The sequence below is a fragment of the Falco punctatus genome, assembly GCF_963210335.1.
Source record: "Falco punctatus genome assembly, chromosome: 9".
In the NCBI taxonomy this organism is placed as follows: domain Eukaryota; kingdom Metazoa; phylum Chordata; class Aves; order Falconiformes; family Falconidae; genus Falco; species Falco punctatus.
The window spans coordinates 6,234,982-6,254,884 of NC_137589.1; the positions used below are offsets into that span (position 1 = coordinate 6,234,982).

The window sequence follows — 19,903 nt, forward strand, 5'->3', positions numbered from 1 at the left end:
CTCCACTTTGAAGACAGAACAGGTATCAGACTTAGTTATTTCATGGATCTTCTTATACCTCTTAATAATAGCAATTACTTGCTTTTCTCTATCCTGAAAGAAGAAAGACTGACCTCCTGCTCACAGCTTCTTTCAGCGAGCATACATGCTCTAGTCTCCTTCTGGATTTTTCCCTCACTTGCTCCTAGCAGTAGCCCGACTGACTTTTCCTTTTGTGTGCTCTGAAGCGTTTCTGCTGCTTCTCACCTCAGTCTCCTTATAAAAACCAAATTAAACTCAAAGGAGAACGATTTACTCACACAGATGTAAACAAACAGTGAAATAGCCAACTAATAATCATAAATAAAATTAGTATTTCAGCGTTACTCACGAGTATGAACTATCTTAAACGGAGGACAGAAAGACAATTCTCCCTCCTCCTAAGCACAATACAGAATTGCAAAGTTTAAAAAAACCCCAAAAAACATCATGTAGCATGTGACTACATTATGTAGCTTCTACAAAAGAACACTTCAATAGCCAAAAAAAAATATGTCAGAATTGCTAGTACCTAAACAATTCAGTGGCCGTGGTTTTAGCACACTTGTTATGTACAGGACAGTTGCCATTCCAAAGACCTTATTTTTATTACATTCTCTTCTCAAACTACAGAGCGCTGAAAACTCTGCTGGCCTTGAGTCACAATTTCAGGGTATTCTAAATTACATACTAAAATAATGATGTTTGCTGAAGGTGTATTTTCAGGGAAAAATTAAATAGAGGCATTACCCAATCTATCTGCATTTTAGGTAAAATAACAATTCCCACTGAAAGAAAAACTGTCGCACTCCATGAATATTAATTACAAAAAAAAAAAAAAAAAAAAATCCCCATGCCTTATTCTACATTGCTTAAAGCATTCCCGTGAGCCTGTAAAAATTATGTAGAAAGTCACTCAGATCATTAAGTACAGAATTGAGGAAATTAAAACAAGTATTTAAGACTTACCCAGATAACAGCTCACAGCTAAATAAAATTCACAATCATTTAAATTTTGTTCTAGAACTACCACTTTTATGAGGACGGTTGCTAAAAAGACAAATGTATTCTTTAAGTTTCTCAAAAAACTTTGGAAAACCTTTAGAAATTGAAAAGCCCAAACTAACAATACTTCAAATAATCATGAAGCCTAAATAATAGATAAAGAAGTATTTTTTAAAAAGCAGTATTTCTTCTGTCTCCCCATTTTAAATATTTTTTTTTTAATCTCTGAAATGTTATTAGTGGTTTTCACTTTGAATTCTATAATGACCTTAATAAGAAAAAAGTAATATCCTCTTGTGCTGCACGACAAGAAATAAAATGAAAATAATTTTCTAAGTAGGTAATGGCATGAAACCATAAAACTGAAATGGTTTATAACAGAAAGGGACAACGTTGATTAATCACACCAAACAAATATACTGAATAATTTGGTGGTAGATTCAAAGCAGGTTTCCATAATGAAATCCTAAAGCTATCTATTCTCTGTCACCTGTACTTTTCTTAACATTTTGTAGAATGAATAGTAAAATGAAGACCTTAACCTGAGAAAGGCTTCATGCCACAAGTCTGATACAAATTTTTACTCATATTACTACCAAAATATGTTTTATTTCCACACTTAAATCTGTCTGGAAATATGTATCCATCAAGCACCATACTGAGTATCTTTGCCATTAGTTATCCAAAAAGTCATGCCATTGTGTACACACAAACACACACTACAACAGCTTTAAAACTAACCCTGTGCCTTCTGAGGATGCATAAATACCGAGTCCTGTATTCAATCTTTATAATGTTTCAACAATAAAATTATTTTTACTTCGGTTAGGACTACAACTGTCTCAATAGCAATTTCAGCCCCAGGGGGCAAAGCAAATAAACCCTGGCATACAAAACAGAATTATTTCAAAGAATGCAATCTATGAATCACAACAGTTATAAAAATAAGACACTGTAATAACGTTTCTTGTCTCAAAAAAGACTTCTTTGTACTACAATGGACTCAAGAAACAAAGTAGTTGATATGCATCCTAGATCAGCAGGCACAGATACAATTCTAATATTTAGGTCAATGTAAGTTTCACTGTAATTTTGACAGTGTATTACTGCTTATATATTGCAGAGAAACTTTTAGGGTTTGTTACTCAACAGAAAATTTTCTTGAGCATCATTGACAATGAAGCAAGACTTGAACATTGCTGGTACAATGTTACATGTTTTAGTATTTGTCTCCCAGAAGGATTATAGAAGGAGTTAAAATCTTACTTGACTTCACAGGAATGGATGCTTAACTCTTTGTGTAAGAGTCCACTTGTAAGATGAAACACCAGGACAGAGCCATTACTTGTACCTATAAAAAGTGATTTTAGAAAAAGAATATTTACACCCATTTTATTCTTCTCTTCTGTAACTTAGTGCAAATGCAGCATTTACAGTTGTTTCTCTCGTTTTATTTTTAAATATCTATAACTATTATATTTTACAATTAAAGAAGTATTTTGATATCTAGTGCTTAAATCCCGAACATTACACTCTCCAAGGTTCTCCACAGCCAGTGATATCCATTTGGATCAAGACATTTTCCTGAACCTATTTGTAGAGCCTGTAGAAAATCTGCTTATTCTTGCATTTTCACAACATACCCAGCTGCAGGAAAAAGTAATGTTTCTTTTTGTTTTGATTACTCAAGATCAGGAAAATTATTAATTGCTACCCACCAATAATCCCAGGGGTGAATACTGGGTAAGTTTTACCAAATCATTAAAGCAATTCTGCTTTCTCATCTCTGAAATAACGACCTCTTTCAAATTACAAATCAATAACTAGTAGCTATGACCTTTAATAAGATAAAGACCCTCCTGAAACACCGAAAGTTACAATTTTCTATTAGACACTGGGAACGCTTACTTGTTCTTCTCTTTTTTCTTTATACCTGTATCAACTTTATTAAATACAACAATGGATACTTAAAGAGCAATTCAGGTACTTCAGGTACCTTAAGTGTAGAATGCTGCATACCTTGCTGTAAACGTTCTTTATACCTACTATTAGTTTCCTAATCTTTCTATTTCACCTGTTTTAACAGCCACAGCTTACATAAAATCAAAAGTTATATTTCAGTAGCATCACATCATGTAATGATAGCTTGCCTACATTTTAGAACACAACTACCGATGGCACTTTCAGCTCTGTAATAACTGAAGTACTACGAGAACTGCACACATACATACATGCATTATTATGGTGTTTCCATTACTGGAGTGGCATCCTCTTTGTAAGCCCCTGTGTAACATTCATCTTTGCAATACCCCTGTGCTCCATCCAAAACCCTAAGGCTCCGTACCACAGGCAACCTTAAGAATAACAAGAATCTCCCAAGTCTGACTTGCAACAGGCAGAGTCTTGACTGGGCAGCTCAGAATCAGCTGATATCTTAAACATATCAGAAGCATGTTTCAACAACCTAAATCTTCAAGTGTGATCTGAGAAAATACTACGATCTTTAAATTACAGCATCTCTGTGTCTACAGTTCCAGTCTGCTGACTGCAGAGAAAGACAGCAACCTGTATCGATACACTGTGAAATCCGTGGTCTGAAAAGGCATGCCAGAAGAATCACACTTAAGCTCACTGGCAACTATTCTGATATCTAGAGGAGTTCAACTACATTTGTAATAAGACAGAATAGATTAATTCGGGAAAAATTACGTGCTTTAAGTGTAATTTTATGTACTTACACCAGGACAAAAATACAGCCTCTCTTAAGCTCATTTACTTACTCTAGCAATGCAGTGCTGCAGAAGTCCATATTTATTGGTGTTTAGAATGAAGTGAAAGCAGCACTTAACCAGAGTGTGTCAACAGACCAATATCATAGTAAATGAAAGGATAAATACAAACCTGTTAATATATTGCAATTCTTCAAGTAGCATTACTTAAACCTTAGACAGAAAAAAAAAATATCCAAAGGCTATCACGGATGCAAACTAATACAATGGTTGCTACCTGTGATTAGTTACAAAGGATCAAAAGACAGATTGATTTGGTTTTTTTCTGTATCAGTAACTATACTTGTATTTAATATAGAATATATGATTTTGAAAGCCATGAATAACCTATTCAAGGCACTTACCAACAGCAAGGATTGGTTCATACTGTTTAATATTTTTTGTTGTAAGAGGTGGGCACATACGGATAGCAAATGGAGGCAAAGGAAGTCCTGAAAGAAGTCCTGTCAGCAGGAATTTGAGGTGCACTTCTTGCAGAAAAGAGCTCTTTAACTGTTCTTCTCCAGCAATTGTGCCTTGCCCTGCTTAAAAATTAATACCTGTTAGTATTAAATTTTAATCAGAGGTGTTATGGAAAGTTATCAGACACAATATAATAAATACTACAATAAAATAAACAATAATAAAAACTACAAATAGCCTAACATATAAAATAGCAATGTTTATTTAAAGACACATTCCTTCCTGTTGAACTTTTGGTGAAACTTTTTGGAAGACTGCACTTCTAATTCCTCCAATACTAACCGTCTTCCCTAACAGTAAAGGAGAAAAAAAAAAAAAAAAAAAAAAGGAGGGGGACGATGACGACGACGGAGTAAGTGCAATAATTTCAGTCTTCTTCCAGAATTCAAGGGTAGCTTTATTTTTTTATTATTAGACCAATTCAAAAACTTATGGAGATATAACTCCAAACAGTAAAAACTGAGTGCAATGTACCACTAGAAATACAGTGAATTTGCTCAGATACAAGAACATAGATGGGCACAAAAAAAAGATTTAATTCCACTGCTGTACACCACCTGCAGTCAGGAAGTACAGGTAAGCAAGGTACAAAATAACAATAGCTATGATGTCAATGACTAGTGGAAATGCAGGTAAGAGAAAAATCATGCCCTAAATGTCATTTTTAAACATAAAAGATAAAATGCGAAAGAACCTGCCACAGTGGTAAGCTGCCTGCAGTGTCTAATATAATTTTTAATAAAAGCAATCCCAAATATGCACCTTTGTATCTTTGAGCAGCACTACTCGCTTTTCCAGCAAAAATTAGTTTTAAAACATAGCAGTAACCATTATCTTTATGGAACATTTATCAATATTGACGTGTCGGATACTATCTAGATTTCACAAAGATGGGATGCATCACATAATTACTTTCAAAAAATGAAGGAGCTTTAGTCAAATTCCATTTGAAATTTCTTTTTTCTTTCCTCAGAGAAAATGAACTTTGAACATCAGTCCTCAACACAAAATCCTCAAAAAGATTAACTGGATAATTTCTTTAGCAAACAGGAATTCTTTTCTTTCAGAATTACCATTTAAATTGCATATAAAATAATTCTAACATACATACTTCTTAAGTAAGCTAAGATCTACAAAATTATTCAAAAATCCTAGAAACGGGCAGCAGTAATATTAGCGAAAGAAATTCTTACCAATCATATTGTCTAACGAGAGGTCTGGAAGTTTATTTTGGAATGCTCCTACAGGAATTCCACAGAATGAGACTGGGGAATACAAAGGTGATGCACTTGAACTGCTGTAAAAGAAATGAAAACAAGATCTTAATACAAACTGCATTGCCTGTGACTTAGGTCCTTGACTTTGTTTTTCCCCCAGGTTGTTCTTTCAGTATTCCTACCACTTATTACTTGCAGAATATTTTAGGAAGATTATTCCCCCTATCAACTTCCATGAGCATAATGCACACAAAAAGGAACAATTTACAAACCAACTTTAATCTTTCTTAGAGATATTTGTAAGTAACAGAAAAACAGATACATCCCTTGCTCTGAAGCGAGCGTTGAATGAAGGCTTTTAAATATATTGTGTATTAATATGCTGAGCTATGTTAATCAATACAGCTGAGCACCAATCATAAATATTTTGACATTTAAGAACAGATTCCCAAACTTATGGAACAGTTTTTGTTAACCTATGTAAACTTCTTATGTAAGTTCCAGATGACGACACCCGTAACTGAAGCAGTGCCTTTTCACCTAAACATACGAAACACGACTGCCTCTGCATATACAAAGCTACAGCAGAAACTTAACGGTATTACCCACATTTAGAGTCTTGCGGGATATCTGTGCATCAAGGGTTTGTGTTATTTTTTCCCCAATGAGGGTGACTAGGTTCCAGCACATCTCCATCTAAAAGGGACTCAAACAGCCCTTGCAGCATTGGCAGTCGTATCTTGCTGGGCTGAGGGCAGGTCTAGGTCATAACAAAGACCAAAGACCACTGACTGCACCCAGCTGTACACAAAAATGCACTTTAAGGCACATACACAGCCTTTTTTCTTTAAAATCACACTTTAACAGACTTTGAGTTCAAATTTTAATTAAGACCATCAAATCCAGCAGGGTCAAGAGCCAACAGAAGAAGATTCCTTCCAAATCCATTACAGCCTGTGCCAACTAGAAATAAGCTTTACCTGTCAGTACAATTCAACCATACCCAGAATCTTCTAGACTCAGTAGTTCTTATATTATTATTACATTTTCCCTGGCTATATAATCATGACAAAGATCAATTTTTTAGAAACGGGTCTAAGAATACAAATAGTAAAACCCAGCAACATATGGATCCTAAAGAACTGTCTTGGATATGCATCACAAAGAATGCATCTAACAGTATTTTTGTAGAACACCAAGAATAAAAACATTAAATGACTGATAAGCAACAAAGGGATCTACGTTGACAATATGGTACTACTGTCATTTAAAAGCGTACTAAGAATTCTTTATTTCTTTTATGGCAGGAAGTTCTTTATTTTATTCAATACTACTTTAAAAGTTTATTGCAGCTGAACAACCTTAATACAACGAATGTTCAAAGAACAATGCTACTTTGTATAGTATTTTTAGAGACCGCTCAAAATATAAAACTCTAAAGGTTTTGTATACAACAATATTTAGACCACTGTATTCCAGCCACCTGCTGTGCAGCCTCATATTGTGCCGTGTCAAATTCATGCATTATCTAGCAGAAAGCCCTACTAAAAATTTAGTCCTTTCAAGACTCTCATTTTGAAGTCCTTTCGTGTAAATGAGAGGGAAGATCCATCCCTGAGGAAAATTATGCAGTCTGAAGAAAGCCAAATGAGAAGAAAATGTTTCCCCCAAATAATATGAACGTTCATTCTATCTTTTGTTTCCTTATTCCTTTTTCCTTATTCCGATCACTTAGTATGGTATTATTTTTTAAAGAAAGAAGAGTAAGTAAGTTCCTTAACTTCCCCAAACCAAGGGAACTAACCTATTTCTATGATGTATTTTGTTACTATTCCTTTCATTCACACAAATGTGTGACATAGCACATGTCACAATACCACACACACAAGGACATCACTGTTGCTTTTAGAATATAATTAAATATTACACACCACTTGTTAATATAACAGATGGAAACTTTGGTAAGAAAAAGAAATCCCATTACCTGTTACGCACATTTCTGCCAGAAATACTGGATTTTAACTCCCAGATCATTACCCTGCCATCACTGACTATGAGAGCTGCAGAGTTCTCATTCACTGGGCAACACACCATACTGAAAGGCCGAACAGTTTTTGTTACTCTGATAGCATCACACTGACTTCTTAAATCATAAATCAGCTCCTGAACTGGGTCTGGATCTGTAACATCAATGTCCCACAGGGGACAAACAATTAGAGTGGAAAACATGTGACGTGATCAATCAACAGAGGTAAATTTGCAGCATGACTGAGTTCTTTGGTTGAAATCCACATGCTTCCTGTGCAACAATTAGGAAAAACAATCAAAAACTATACGCTGTTCATCTTGCTGTACACAACACAGCTCTGAAAAGTTCTCCAAAGTGTAACTTACTCTTTAAAATCTCTTATTCCACATCAATCTTGGAAAATGTACAAAATTACTGTTTCATCTCTGGGCAGAAAGTGCATCTGCTCTCCACAATCCAAAACTCATTTGGTTTATTGGTAACACTGGAAACAAGTAATTTAGCTCACTAGAAATTACCAAAGTGTCAAAACCAAAGCAAAAAAGCCAAACTCTAACCAAAAAGAAGGACTTTTTTACATTTACAGAACTATGTTTTGTCTTCTTTTTTCAAGTCTCCTCCATTATACTTAAAAGGCTATTCTTGGTAACATTACATAAAAGAGACAAAGGTTTAATAATTTAAATTTTAATCTTTAAGCCCATGTCTTAGTTCTAAACTCAATTCTTCCAATTGACCATGACATCCAAAACCTTGTGTTTCCTTGAAAAATATGTTTTTTCTGAAAGATAAAAAGAAAACTCTAATCATCTTGTATCTAAAACATTCTTGTATATGTGACTGTTAAGCCACTTCCATAACTGAGATATTATTTAGTGATAAAAGGATTTGCAGGATATTAATATATCTTACTTTGTACTAAATATCTGAGAAGTCAAAAACAAATTTGGGAAAGCACAGCATAAATGTAAATTTAATTTATAAGAGAAAAAATACCAGAAGGGCTGTAACTCACTACCCTGTATGAAGCATGATGGTTAATATTGGTATTAATGTATTAATTAAAATGCCTCAAAGTTCACTTCTGGACTTTTTTGATACAAAACTTACCTGGCTCTTCATTTGGAGTTCCAGTTATAGTGCAGTTTGATCTGCGAACTCTTAAAGTTATACAACCATTTTCATGTAGGCAAAATAACCCATCACGCTGAAAACAAGGAATTACCTAGGTAAAGAGATACTACATTATATTCCATTATCAAAATTTTATCCTTTGCAAATGAACATACAATTCCTGATGTATATACGGGTCAACAAAGAGTTACCATTAATGCAACATTTCAATGATTTCTTTAGCTATATTACTTGTGAATAGAAGTCCATTAATTTGAGAAATTCATTGAAAGTTTTTGTTTTAATCATTTGCTGGTTTGGGCTTTGTTTGGGTTTGGTCATTTGTTTTTTTATAAACACTGATGCACTCCTACATACTCCTTTTAGCTATCACTTTTTAAAAAAAACAACACTTTCTTTTTTGGCATCAGAATTACGATTCCAAGTGAATAATGATGTATCAGTAAGACCACAGGCTAGACTTAGCTGTCTAATTAAGCAAAGGCAGATGATCAGAGATCTAGTATTAACTTGTGCATAAGCAGCTTAACCACCAGAGAATGAAATGTCCTTTTCCCACAGCACTATTTCCACACCGGTAACTTTTGTAACACCTCAAAATGAAGTGGGTTTGCTGCAGACTTCAGAAAACTAAATTAAACAATGCTTGGTTTAGAGGACCTTTTTCCTCCTGATAAGCTAACTTCTTGTCACCCTCTAGAACTAATCAGAGGGTCACGAACTCGTATATCATCTTAATAAACTACCACAATAATAGAACCCAATCAAATTTTCATTACCTGTAGGAAAGGCACACCTGTTCTTTCAATTGCAATCACACCCACTGTCTGATTCACTTCCAAGTCAAGAATCAAAATTTCTCTGGGATACAACAGCAGCATGTAGTTTCTTTTGGAAGGCAAATAAGACAACTGAAGACAGTCATTGAGTGTTACAGATTCAGCACTGTAAAACATCAGATATAAAATTTAATCAAGTTGTGTCAACAAATACGTCAAGTTCAAAATAAAATTAACAGTACACATTTTCCTGCAACTGCACTTTTTCAAATATTCCTTATTTTGATCACTAGGCAACTGTAGGTTTCAATTTAATTGCTATAGCTATAGCAAAGCATCACTGACCTTCAAGATACACACTCCACTGACTTTTGTCTAAATAAGATTATAAAATAGTTTTTAAAATAGTATGTGATTCAAATGGAAGAAGTTTAACTCTTGCATATCTCAAATACAAACCAATTCAATTATGAACACTGTTAGCTGCAATGACATTTACTGGTATTCATGGGAAATTACTCTTAAACATACTGCTGAGTTCAATTTTTGTATTATTATGCATATTACTTTATTTTGAAATGAATTGAACTAGCCTATCAAGAACACTAGCCTTCAAAACTCAGATAAAGTAGCAAAGAGCAGGAAAGTTCATTATTTTGTTGAATGTTAACAGAAGATTGACTGCAAGGTAAAGAGGTTCATTAGGTACATGCAATCCAATGAACTGTACTTAAGTGACACTGAAGAAAACCATTCTCATACTGTGCTCAGTTCTGAAAGCCTCTGAACTCATTTAAGGTATCACACCTTCCGAGTCGTGTTTTTTAATCTCCTCATTCTACCACACAACTAACCCCCCTACACAGTTGTATCTCCTGCCTTGCTTCAGAAGTACAAGTCCCCTTTTGTCTGCCATCACCTTCCCGACAACCTCCTGCTCCTCTTTCCCCAAAGTTCCCCTAAACTCATGTAAAACCACATAAATCATTGCTGCTATAATTATTCTTCCCTTTTTCCCATTCTAGTTTTTTCAGGTGTTTTGGATGGAAAAGGAGGGAGAAAAAAAAAAAGACTATCATACCTTTGGCAATATTCACATACAACTGAAAATGCAGTTGGCAGAATGCAGGGAAATTGTATTTTTGTGGATTTGGTGTTACTACATAGCACATATAAGGCTGAAGCAGCATATGTACTGTCTCAGTACTTGCAAATCATGTGTTCTGTCCAATGCAGCATAAATCAGTCATTATAAAACACAAAATGACAAGATCAATGCCATTAACTTCACAGGGAAATCACAATTCTTAAATGATTACAAGAGGAGGCATCAAGTCTTCTCTCCAGTTTGCAATTTAAACACCTTATTAAAACAGATTATAAATTTCATAGCTTCACTAAATTTTGGTGTCAACTGCTAACTGATAATTAACTTGTTCTCACATTCACTAGAGGTTTGAGAAATACTTGTATTACTTAAGTAGAAGATACAAGAGGAAAAAAAAAGAATTATACTGGACAGGAAAGTGGCCTAGAGAATTTCTAACAAAAAAAAGTGTATCTCAAAACACAACAACTTTAGTTTTAAAAGGTCAGAAAATACACAAATAGGTATGTATAAATTCTATTTTTATTTATACACTATTAACTTAAAAACCGCGTCCCTACTGCAGTATCATCTACATCAGAATGACAACTCTTCTCAGGGATCTGTACTTACATGATTTTTATTCTCTTATTATATCCCTTCTCATTCCACAATTGAAACTAATTACGTTAGGCCATTTTCAACATTTTTTCCCCTAAGAAACTCGTTTCTGAATTTATACCTGCATGAAAACCTGTTAGTGAAGGGAGGACATTATGGGATTAACTTAAATAAAATATACTGGGATGACACGTCTATTTTTACAAACAGAACAGGATGAATGACTGTCAATGTTTTATTCTTAAATAATGTCCTCACCTAGCATATCTATCTATCTGCCTCACCCAATGAAATTTCTTTTTTAAAAAACTAATTACCTCATTATATATATAAAATATGTAAGTATACAAAGCATTATCTGAGAAGAAATATTTGCAACCTACCTTGGTTTTTCATTACTGATCAAGATTTTTACTTTATCAAGGGCCTTTTTGGCCCCTGTAGCAGCAGCCAGCTTGTTGTGAGAAGGACTGGAGTGTGGACTAGAGATGTAAACTTTCTTCCCTGAGCTGGCAGGAGCTTTGGAAGGGGAGAAGTCAGAGATGAACACTATTCCTTCACTGGTGAGCACTGTACCAAGAAAAACAATTTTTATTATAGCAAAATACAATCTGCAATTTGATTGTGACATTCCATTTTAATGAAATTTTGGTGGAGATAAATGCTAATAACTTTAATAATACCGTATTAGGTAGAAAACTCTTAACCTGAGACCACTGGCGCACTCTACTGAAAAAATGGTCATTACAATTAATTAATATCCACAAAATTAGATTTTTCAAAATTAAATCTATACTAAAAAAATACTGTGAGGATGACTGGCAGAAACCTCTTGGTTGCTCAGAAGAGTTATTCTCTCTCATCAACTTTTTTTTCTTTTAAGCTTCACAATGCAAATAGAAGGCAGGGTTGCCCGTATCAGCTACATCACCAGTTTCGTTCTCATGCAGAACATAGGTTAAAGAATCATTAACTTACATTGTTTATGTTGCAGACAGAGCTAAGATTTTACTACACGTTTATAGAAGGTTGAACGATATGACAGATTTTTGAAAAATACAACTACAAAGCCTCAGAACTGCACTGTTTCATTACAGATCAGGACTGATGAAGATTAATTAAAGAATAAAACAGTGACTCTTCTCTTGGGGTTTTTTTTCTGCTAAAATGTGAATAAATCTGCACTACATCCCCCTTTGATGTCTGAATTGCTTCTGAAATCGATGCTCACATTGTATTCCTTTAAAAATAAATCCTTTCTGTTGAAAAAAGTATTTATTTTTTGTCTACTCATCTCACTCTATATTCCCCCAGCATCCATTCCTTTCTAGCTTTTTATGTCAGTTTAACAAGCCTCTCTGTACTTGGCTTCCTCCAGCTCCCTACCTACATACTTTACACCTTCTTTTGTAAAGTCTCAAACATTTCTTTTCAGAATTCTAACCTCTCTACTCATGCCTACTTTTCGTCTCCCCTTTACACAATGTCATCTTATTTTAGAAGATTCTACACTAGCCAAAGACTCCCCTGTCTTTGTTCTGAAACTTCTTCTTGGCATTGATGACATTATTCTCTCCAGTCCATTACTTTTAATCTCAATATTAACATTTTAGTTTAACATTTTTCCTGGTCACATTATTTTATACATATAAACTTACAAGCTAAGTGTGATGGATCAAAGGGGTCAAACGAAAAAGACAGGATATTTTCAGCGTAACTTTTCTTCCAAAGTTTGGTGCCTGTGTCTGCATTCCACAGTACAATATAGTTAGGCGGGTGAACTGCAAGCAGTAAATCTCTAGAAGCATCTTGATTCCACAACCACTGCATGTCTGTCAAAAGAAAGAAGGAACAACAGTGAAATTAATTCTCAAAAAAGCCTGTTCTATTTTAAAACTATTCTTCTTCTGTAATACCCCACCTTTAATGAAATGAACAGTGACTTGCTAGTAACAAGATACCTCTATTTCACAATTCTAAAAAAATAAATTTTTTTTACGGCCTGAATTTCTGTTTTTACCAAGCAGCAATAAACTGGGTTACACACATCTACCCACATGCACACAACCACACCCTATCTGAGGAAGTCAGATCTTTTCAGACAGTGAATTCCTACCTGAAACAACATACTGCACTGAACAGAACCACTGTAGAGTAGAAACAAAAGAACCATGCACCATACCAGGTAATATCTGGGATGACACCACAAACGAACCATAATGCCATCCGAAGTTAATATTTGAGATGGTATCAGTATTGGACCTGGAAACAAATGTCTTCTCCACTTCAAATACTTTTAAACAGAGTCTTAAGTTCAAGAGTAAAACGAAACTGACTGTAAAGCATCATCAAGCATACAAGTACAGTGATTAAATGCTAGGGTCAGCCTGAAGAGGTCTGGTCACCAGTTATCATGGCTGGGCATCATTTAAACATTCCAGATAAATGGACACGAAATACTAAGTTTTCTGTCAATAAGAACAGTCAGAGACACCTCAGTGACTTGAAAAGAGCTGTATTAAAGCTACCTGCATGCTCCATGGGGCAGTACTTTAGACAACAGAATGGGTCAGCCAGGCAGTGGATAAAGTCCTCCCAGTCCAGCTCCTACACTCACTGCCTGATCCCACCAAGCCACACCTTCTCTACAGCATATTCGTATGTATTTAGATACCAAAAAAACTTACTTCCTGAGCTGTTCCTCTGTACTATCAATTCAGCTTTTTCAGAGCTGGGAAGTGCTCTTCACTGGATTTCATAGAAAATAAATAAATAAATCAGCCATGTGTGTGCTAATCAGCTACACTGTAAGTTAACAAAAGGTTAACTCCTCCTCAGCTGAAAGCTGAGTTTGGATCAAATAAAGAAGAGTGCCTTACACCGATGCACTGCTTTTATCCTCATTGAAACAGTGAGGCTCCACCCGTTATCCTACAAAGCTCTTACAGGTACCACACAGAGAACCAGCAGGTGACTCTGGTGCTCGATCTCTGTATTTGCACCATTTTCTACAGGCTTGTAAAAAGCCAGAGGCCTCAGAAATGGAAAGGAAAAGAATCTGCTTTTGTTAGAGGTTATTGTTGAATCAAATCAGGGACTGAGGACAGAACAGAATTTTAATTCCATTGCTTACTAACTTTTTTTCTCACCCAGCAGACTGGAAATTTTTCATTGGGTCTGAAAACCTAGAGAAATCTGCAAATGGCATGGTCAAAACTCCACCAAACATTCAGTGAACTGGTGTCAGGAGTAAATAAAATGCAACTTATAAACACACACACACAGAGAAATAAAATTAATAAAATCAACTGCAGTCAACAGAATAAATTTTCAGTGTCCCACTATCAGACTTGCAATATTGCATCTACTTTCACAAGATTTATAAAAATAGAATAAAATTAAACCCACTTAATCTCATAAGTGGACTTTCATATAGAAATCAAAAATAAAAAACAGGTATAACACAATCATCATCACAAATTTTTAGAATAGTCCAACTAAACTATAAATTATTCTTAGAAACTCATTATGGTAGTTTCTCAGAGGGAAGGGGGAAAAAAAAAGTGTTCTGAATTTTACTTCAGAAATAATCTGCAGACATACTGCTAGCATAGACAGCAGTAGTAATAAACAGAAATCTGGAATATGCAGCAGAGCGTGTAGATGCTGCTGTACTTGCAGAGTTATTCCTCCCAGCTAATTCTGAAAGAGCCACTCTGATGCTGGCAACAGTCCACTGGCTGCATCCGCAGGTTCTGGAAACGTGACAGCCACAATAGCACAGCCACAAAGCTAACCAGATGCCAGTGCCCCAGCCAGCTCCTGGTCCACTCTGTTAGAACTGGTTCCAACAGACAGAAAAGTGCCTACCACAAGTAGGTAGAACCAAAAAAACCAAGTGTTACAATAGTAGTAGAGTACTTAGTACCAACTACAAACTGCACCTGTTAAAGCAACAGTAAAAATGGTATTGAGTGCGTGATGCAGCAAGGAATGAAGTCTAGATCTTTTGATTCCCTGTTCTAACGACTACCTTATCTTTTTCACTGATGAAGTAAAAGATGCTAACGAATGAAAGGGAGCATCCGATGGACAACACCTTGCTAACAGACGAGCACAAAAAAAAGCAAGCAAAAAGACACTCATTATTCCTCTCCAATACATTCTCTTAATTGTGTTACACGTGGTCAGTGGCTACATTTTCCATTCTCTCTCCTTCATCAGACCAACTAAGATAGTACTGACTTCTGCGGCAGGCTTCTAGAGATGTCTGCCTCTAGCACAAGCAAACATAAATTTCTATAGCTTACATCATAAATGCATAGCTCCTTTCTCCACGCTTGTTTGTTTGTTTTGGGTTTTTTGTAGGATTTTGTTTGTTTGTTTGGGGTTTGTTTGTGGGTTTTGGTTTTGCTGTTTGGGTTTTTTTTACTTCCCTCAGAGACTTGTGAAATTCCTGAATGAGATCACAATTTCTTCTCTGGTAATGGGATAAAGAATCTCCAAACATCCACCTGCCCAGAACTGCTCGCATAGAGTTTATTGGATATTTTTCAGACCTTCCCAGCTGCACTGGGCTACCACCCACAGAACAGAATCAAAGGATGAGAACACTACCACTAGATTTTTTCAAATGAAAGCCAAACTCAGTTATTTATACCATCTCTAAATTTCTTTTTTTCTCTGGACTGTTTATGTCCTCACCATTTACATCTACTTAATTACACTGAACCTACTCAAACATGTCATACTCAGTTTCAAGACTTCATAAGACCAACTCCAACGTGAAACCTACCTGATTTACAACTGTTCCCTATGCAAAAATTTACACAGTATCTCATTCTTTCTCCATTTCACTTTTCACATCGTAATATTGCTATGCACAGAAAAGCCTCCCTGCTGTTGTAAATTAGACAACTGCACAGATGCCCAAAATCCCTGTCTCTCTCTAGTTACATTGCAAAGGTATGTTAGCATGATCATATATTTGATCAGAAGTAGCTACATAATGAACGATCTAAATAATTGTCAAAGTATACGTGCATAATCAAAACTATCAGTATTACATTGCTGTAAGTTAAGAAAGTACTACACCACTACAGAAGGCATTGACGTTCAGGTGCAAACTGCGCTACATCACCAATTCAAAAGCAGGTTGAGGTGCCTGACACTAAATATTCCTATTTCAATCAACAACATTAATAAAAATAGATATTTCTTTTGCCACATTTTTTGCCACTTTTTGCCAATCTTGGAAGGTATTACCATAATGAATTAAATCTCACAGCATCCATCTGGGAAACAGTAAATCTTGCATTTACACATAAAATGAGTAAACAAACATACAGACAGCTAGTATCCCACCAGTAAAATTTAATGGCAGAACTGAGCACAATCTAAAAAATCTAGGCGATGGATTTGTACACAATGCACCATAAAGTAACTTCCATACAAACAACACGCACTATCATTACCTTGAATTGGTTTCGCGTGTTCTTGTATTTCACAACGAGCTGTTCCTGTTGCCACATCCCACACAATTATTTTTCCACTAACATCAGCAGAAGCTAAACGTAAAGAATACGGAGAGCCAATATTGTGATGGTAATTTTCTTTAGCCCATTTAACCTGAAGATACAGATGAAAATTGGTCAAAGGTGGCAAACATATCTAACAAAGATACCAAACTTCACATTTTTCAGATGGATACACAAATAACAATTAACTTAACAAAAAAGCACAGTAATAGTTAATACTAATAGCACCTCTGTGAGCATACCTTTAAGCTACCATGAGTTGTGCAAATTTAAGGTATGTTGTAACTGTGCTGCATGGCCGATGGTTGATATTTTCAAATTACATAAATCAACAACCCTTGTTCCTGATGGTAACTAAATCAATCCGTAAATATATGCTATATTTATAAAAAGTTTACACAAATGTTTATAGAGGAAACTAAATGGCAATGTTTAAGGCTCTGTGGGCATCCACAAACCTATACCCAACGATTTCCAAACAAATGCAAGGTGAAAATTTGCCACCTAACTTTCATATACCTCCTAAACCATGTTGTTTTCCTAATCCATCAAAGATAAATGCATTACAGTATTGGGAAGGAAGGTTAGTCTTTAATCTATGTGTTATCTCATGCCACGCTATTGCTGACATCTACTATCTTTTTTGTCCTCAGCCTGTTGCCCCCACTGATTTTTCTACATACCAACTTTCTGGTTTGGGATTTCATGCTGCATGGGCTTACAAGTTGGAAATACTTACGAAAACTGTGTCTTAAAATTTGAAACATTGTCTACATTATAAGGACATTATAATTAATGAGATTATAAGGAGATAACACTGACCTCTTCCTGATCTATTCAATACAGACTTGTTTTTCTTTCTGCTTTAAAGGAGAACTCCTGCCCCTAAGAGAGACTGAAGACAGTTAACAGAATAAAGAAGCCTTAATGCTAAGCTAATGGGAATTTACCTATTACAAAAATGATGCTGTAGATCGCTATGTGCTGTCACAGTACCAGACCAGAGAAACAGTGAGGCCAAACACAAGACTTTTTGCAGATATTGAAAGCATGACATTAAAAAAATACAAATAGAGTTCTCATTAGGAATCACTAACTTTGCAACATAAATTAAGACTTATAATGACATTCAGAGCACTGTAGCCACCTTTGTGCTACATCCTAGTCACACCTCCAAGACAGGCATCTCAAAAGCCTAGCAGAATAAATTAAACACGACACATGCACGACAAGCAATCTTCATAGAGCTTTAGCTGTAAACCCAAACCATGTTTCTACCAGAATAACAAAGAATACTTGGGAAACTCTCCTCAACCTGCAAATTTCAGTTTTGCAGTTCCTGCTTCCCTGCTGTTCAAAAAAAAAAAATACCCATAAGGATACCTATACGTAGCTATCAAAAAAAGGTAATTGTAGATACCTACAAAGCTATTTATTCCTCAGTTAAACATATATTACTTTGAAGCAAATTCCAAGTCTGGAAAACATTATTTCCCAAGGCAGGAGTTGTCAACAAATTATGAAAAACAAAAAGGAGATCTTTACACTATCAGTCTTAACCACAGCTCAGGTGGAGCTCTCATATCTTAAGCCCTCTTTCCTTACTGCAGTCGCACTGCTCCAACAGTGTCCCCACACACAACTTGAACCTCTGCTGCAAGAAATTATTTTCTGACTGTATTGGTCACTGTGAGTCTACTGTCTACCCTGACTTCAAAATACAGCAGCATTTGTCAGAAACAGGAACCAGAGGCGAGGTTTTTAGTAACTGTATTTTTTTACAATCTATCTCACCTAATTTATAATGCCTTATTATCTGTTTATTAATACACCGAAACAGACACAAATACAATTTCAATCTTCTCATTTTTGTGATAGATCAAAAAATTCCTCCTGTAACTAGACTTTCTTTTGTAAAAGTACTCTTTCAAGTACTCTTTGTTAAGGTTCAAAAAAATCAGACATAATCCACTCCGTACAAACTTATCAGTCTCCCACAAACACCCTGTGGACAGATGGACAACTAAAGATGGATCAATTTTCAGTGAAACCACGACCTATTCCATGCACAGTTATGACAGTCAAAGGCCAGGAAGTACTTCCAGAAAAATAGTTAAATGGACTGCAGAAGAATTATGGAACAATTGGGTTTTTATTACAGATTCACGTGTGTTGAAATTCTTCAGAACTGAAAAGTGGGGTTTTGGGGAGAAGACCACCAGCAGACTGAGCCTGCTGGCGTGAACCTCTGCTACCAAGAGTTTAAGTCAGACATACACAGCAGACTTCTTACAGATCCCCTCCAGTTTATTTATGCTGTTAGCACTTACAAACGCTTAAATAAAGTTAGGAATTGTACAAAATTTCTCAGAAATGTAAAGGTATCTGCAGTCTTCATGGCCTTATAATAACTTCCTCATATAATGCCTATTTCTTAAAGTCAAACAGAATTTCACTTCATTCTTCCTCCTTACAAATTACTCTTTTTCTTCCAGTCTATTTCTATCAATAAAGTATCACATAGTGGTTTTGAAAAATTATCTTATAAATTATATAAAAACTATTTGGACTCCAGCATTTGGCTTCCCATCGAAATAACGTTGCTTCTCAAAGCTAGTGAATGTAGCTGAAGCACATTAAAATACTATCGCTACATGGACCAAAAACTGATTTTGCTACAACTTATTATCCAAGCTAAGTGAAAACTTTAAAACACAGTCACCACTACAGCTGCTACCTCTGTACCACTTACATTTTCTGTTTTTTACACAATTACAGACATTGGAATGGATATGTTCACCTTAAAGGGCAGCTTGAAGACAACTGAGGCTACAGGCATGTTTACCCAAAGAAGTTAAGTTGCCAGAAGGCAAGCAAAAGTATTGATTCACAGTGCTGCTCATTCTCTGTGGTTGCTGTCATGAACACACCTTTGCTCTGAGATAACTGAGAAATAATCTCTCCTTACCGAGTCAAACAAGTTGCCTGACATTTACCACCAACGAATTCATAACAGTGACGAAAGCTCTAAGTTGAAAGCAATGTTTGGGCAACCCTGAGAACCCCCAAACTTCACAGAAAGATTAGGGCACCTACACAAACATGCCGGAAAAAATCAGTTTTCAGTCCTTTGTGATGTTTCAGCGTTATTTTTAAACATGTCACAGTACACAAGACTCAAAAAACAACATAAATATATCTAATTTGAAACCTAACCCTTCTACC

At 35.5% G+C, this 19,903-nt stretch overlaps 1 protein-coding gene across 2 annotated transcripts in view; it reads right to left on the bottom strand.

Annotated features, from left to right (window-relative positions):
• The window catches only part of WDR11 (WD repeat domain 11), a 50,890-nt gene that overhangs the window by 24,055 nt on the left and 6,932 nt on the right, over nt 1–19,903 (bottom strand). Inside the window, exons 3-11 of one of the 2 annotated variants that reach the window (XM_080402744.1) lie at nt 16,616–16,769; nt 12,800–12,973; nt 11,525–11,711; nt 9,434–9,599; nt 8,631–8,745; nt 7,476–7,671; nt 5,468–5,571; nt 4,157–4,336; nt 2,290–2,374 (exon numbers count right to left, since the gene is read on the bottom strand). In XM_080402744.1, the coding sequence (XP_080258870.1) occupies nt 2,290–2,374; nt 4,157–4,336; nt 5,468–5,571; nt 7,476–7,671; nt 8,631–8,745; nt 9,434–9,599; nt 11,525–11,711; nt 12,800–12,973; nt 16,616–16,769 (1,361 nt within the window). The remainder of the gene's footprint in view (nt 1–2,289; nt 2,375–4,156; nt 4,337–5,467; nt 5,572–7,475; nt 7,672–8,630; nt 8,746–9,433; nt 9,600–11,524; nt 11,712–12,799; nt 12,974–16,615; nt 16,770–19,903) is intronic. The other variant, XM_080402745.1, reaches the window with a different exon arrangement.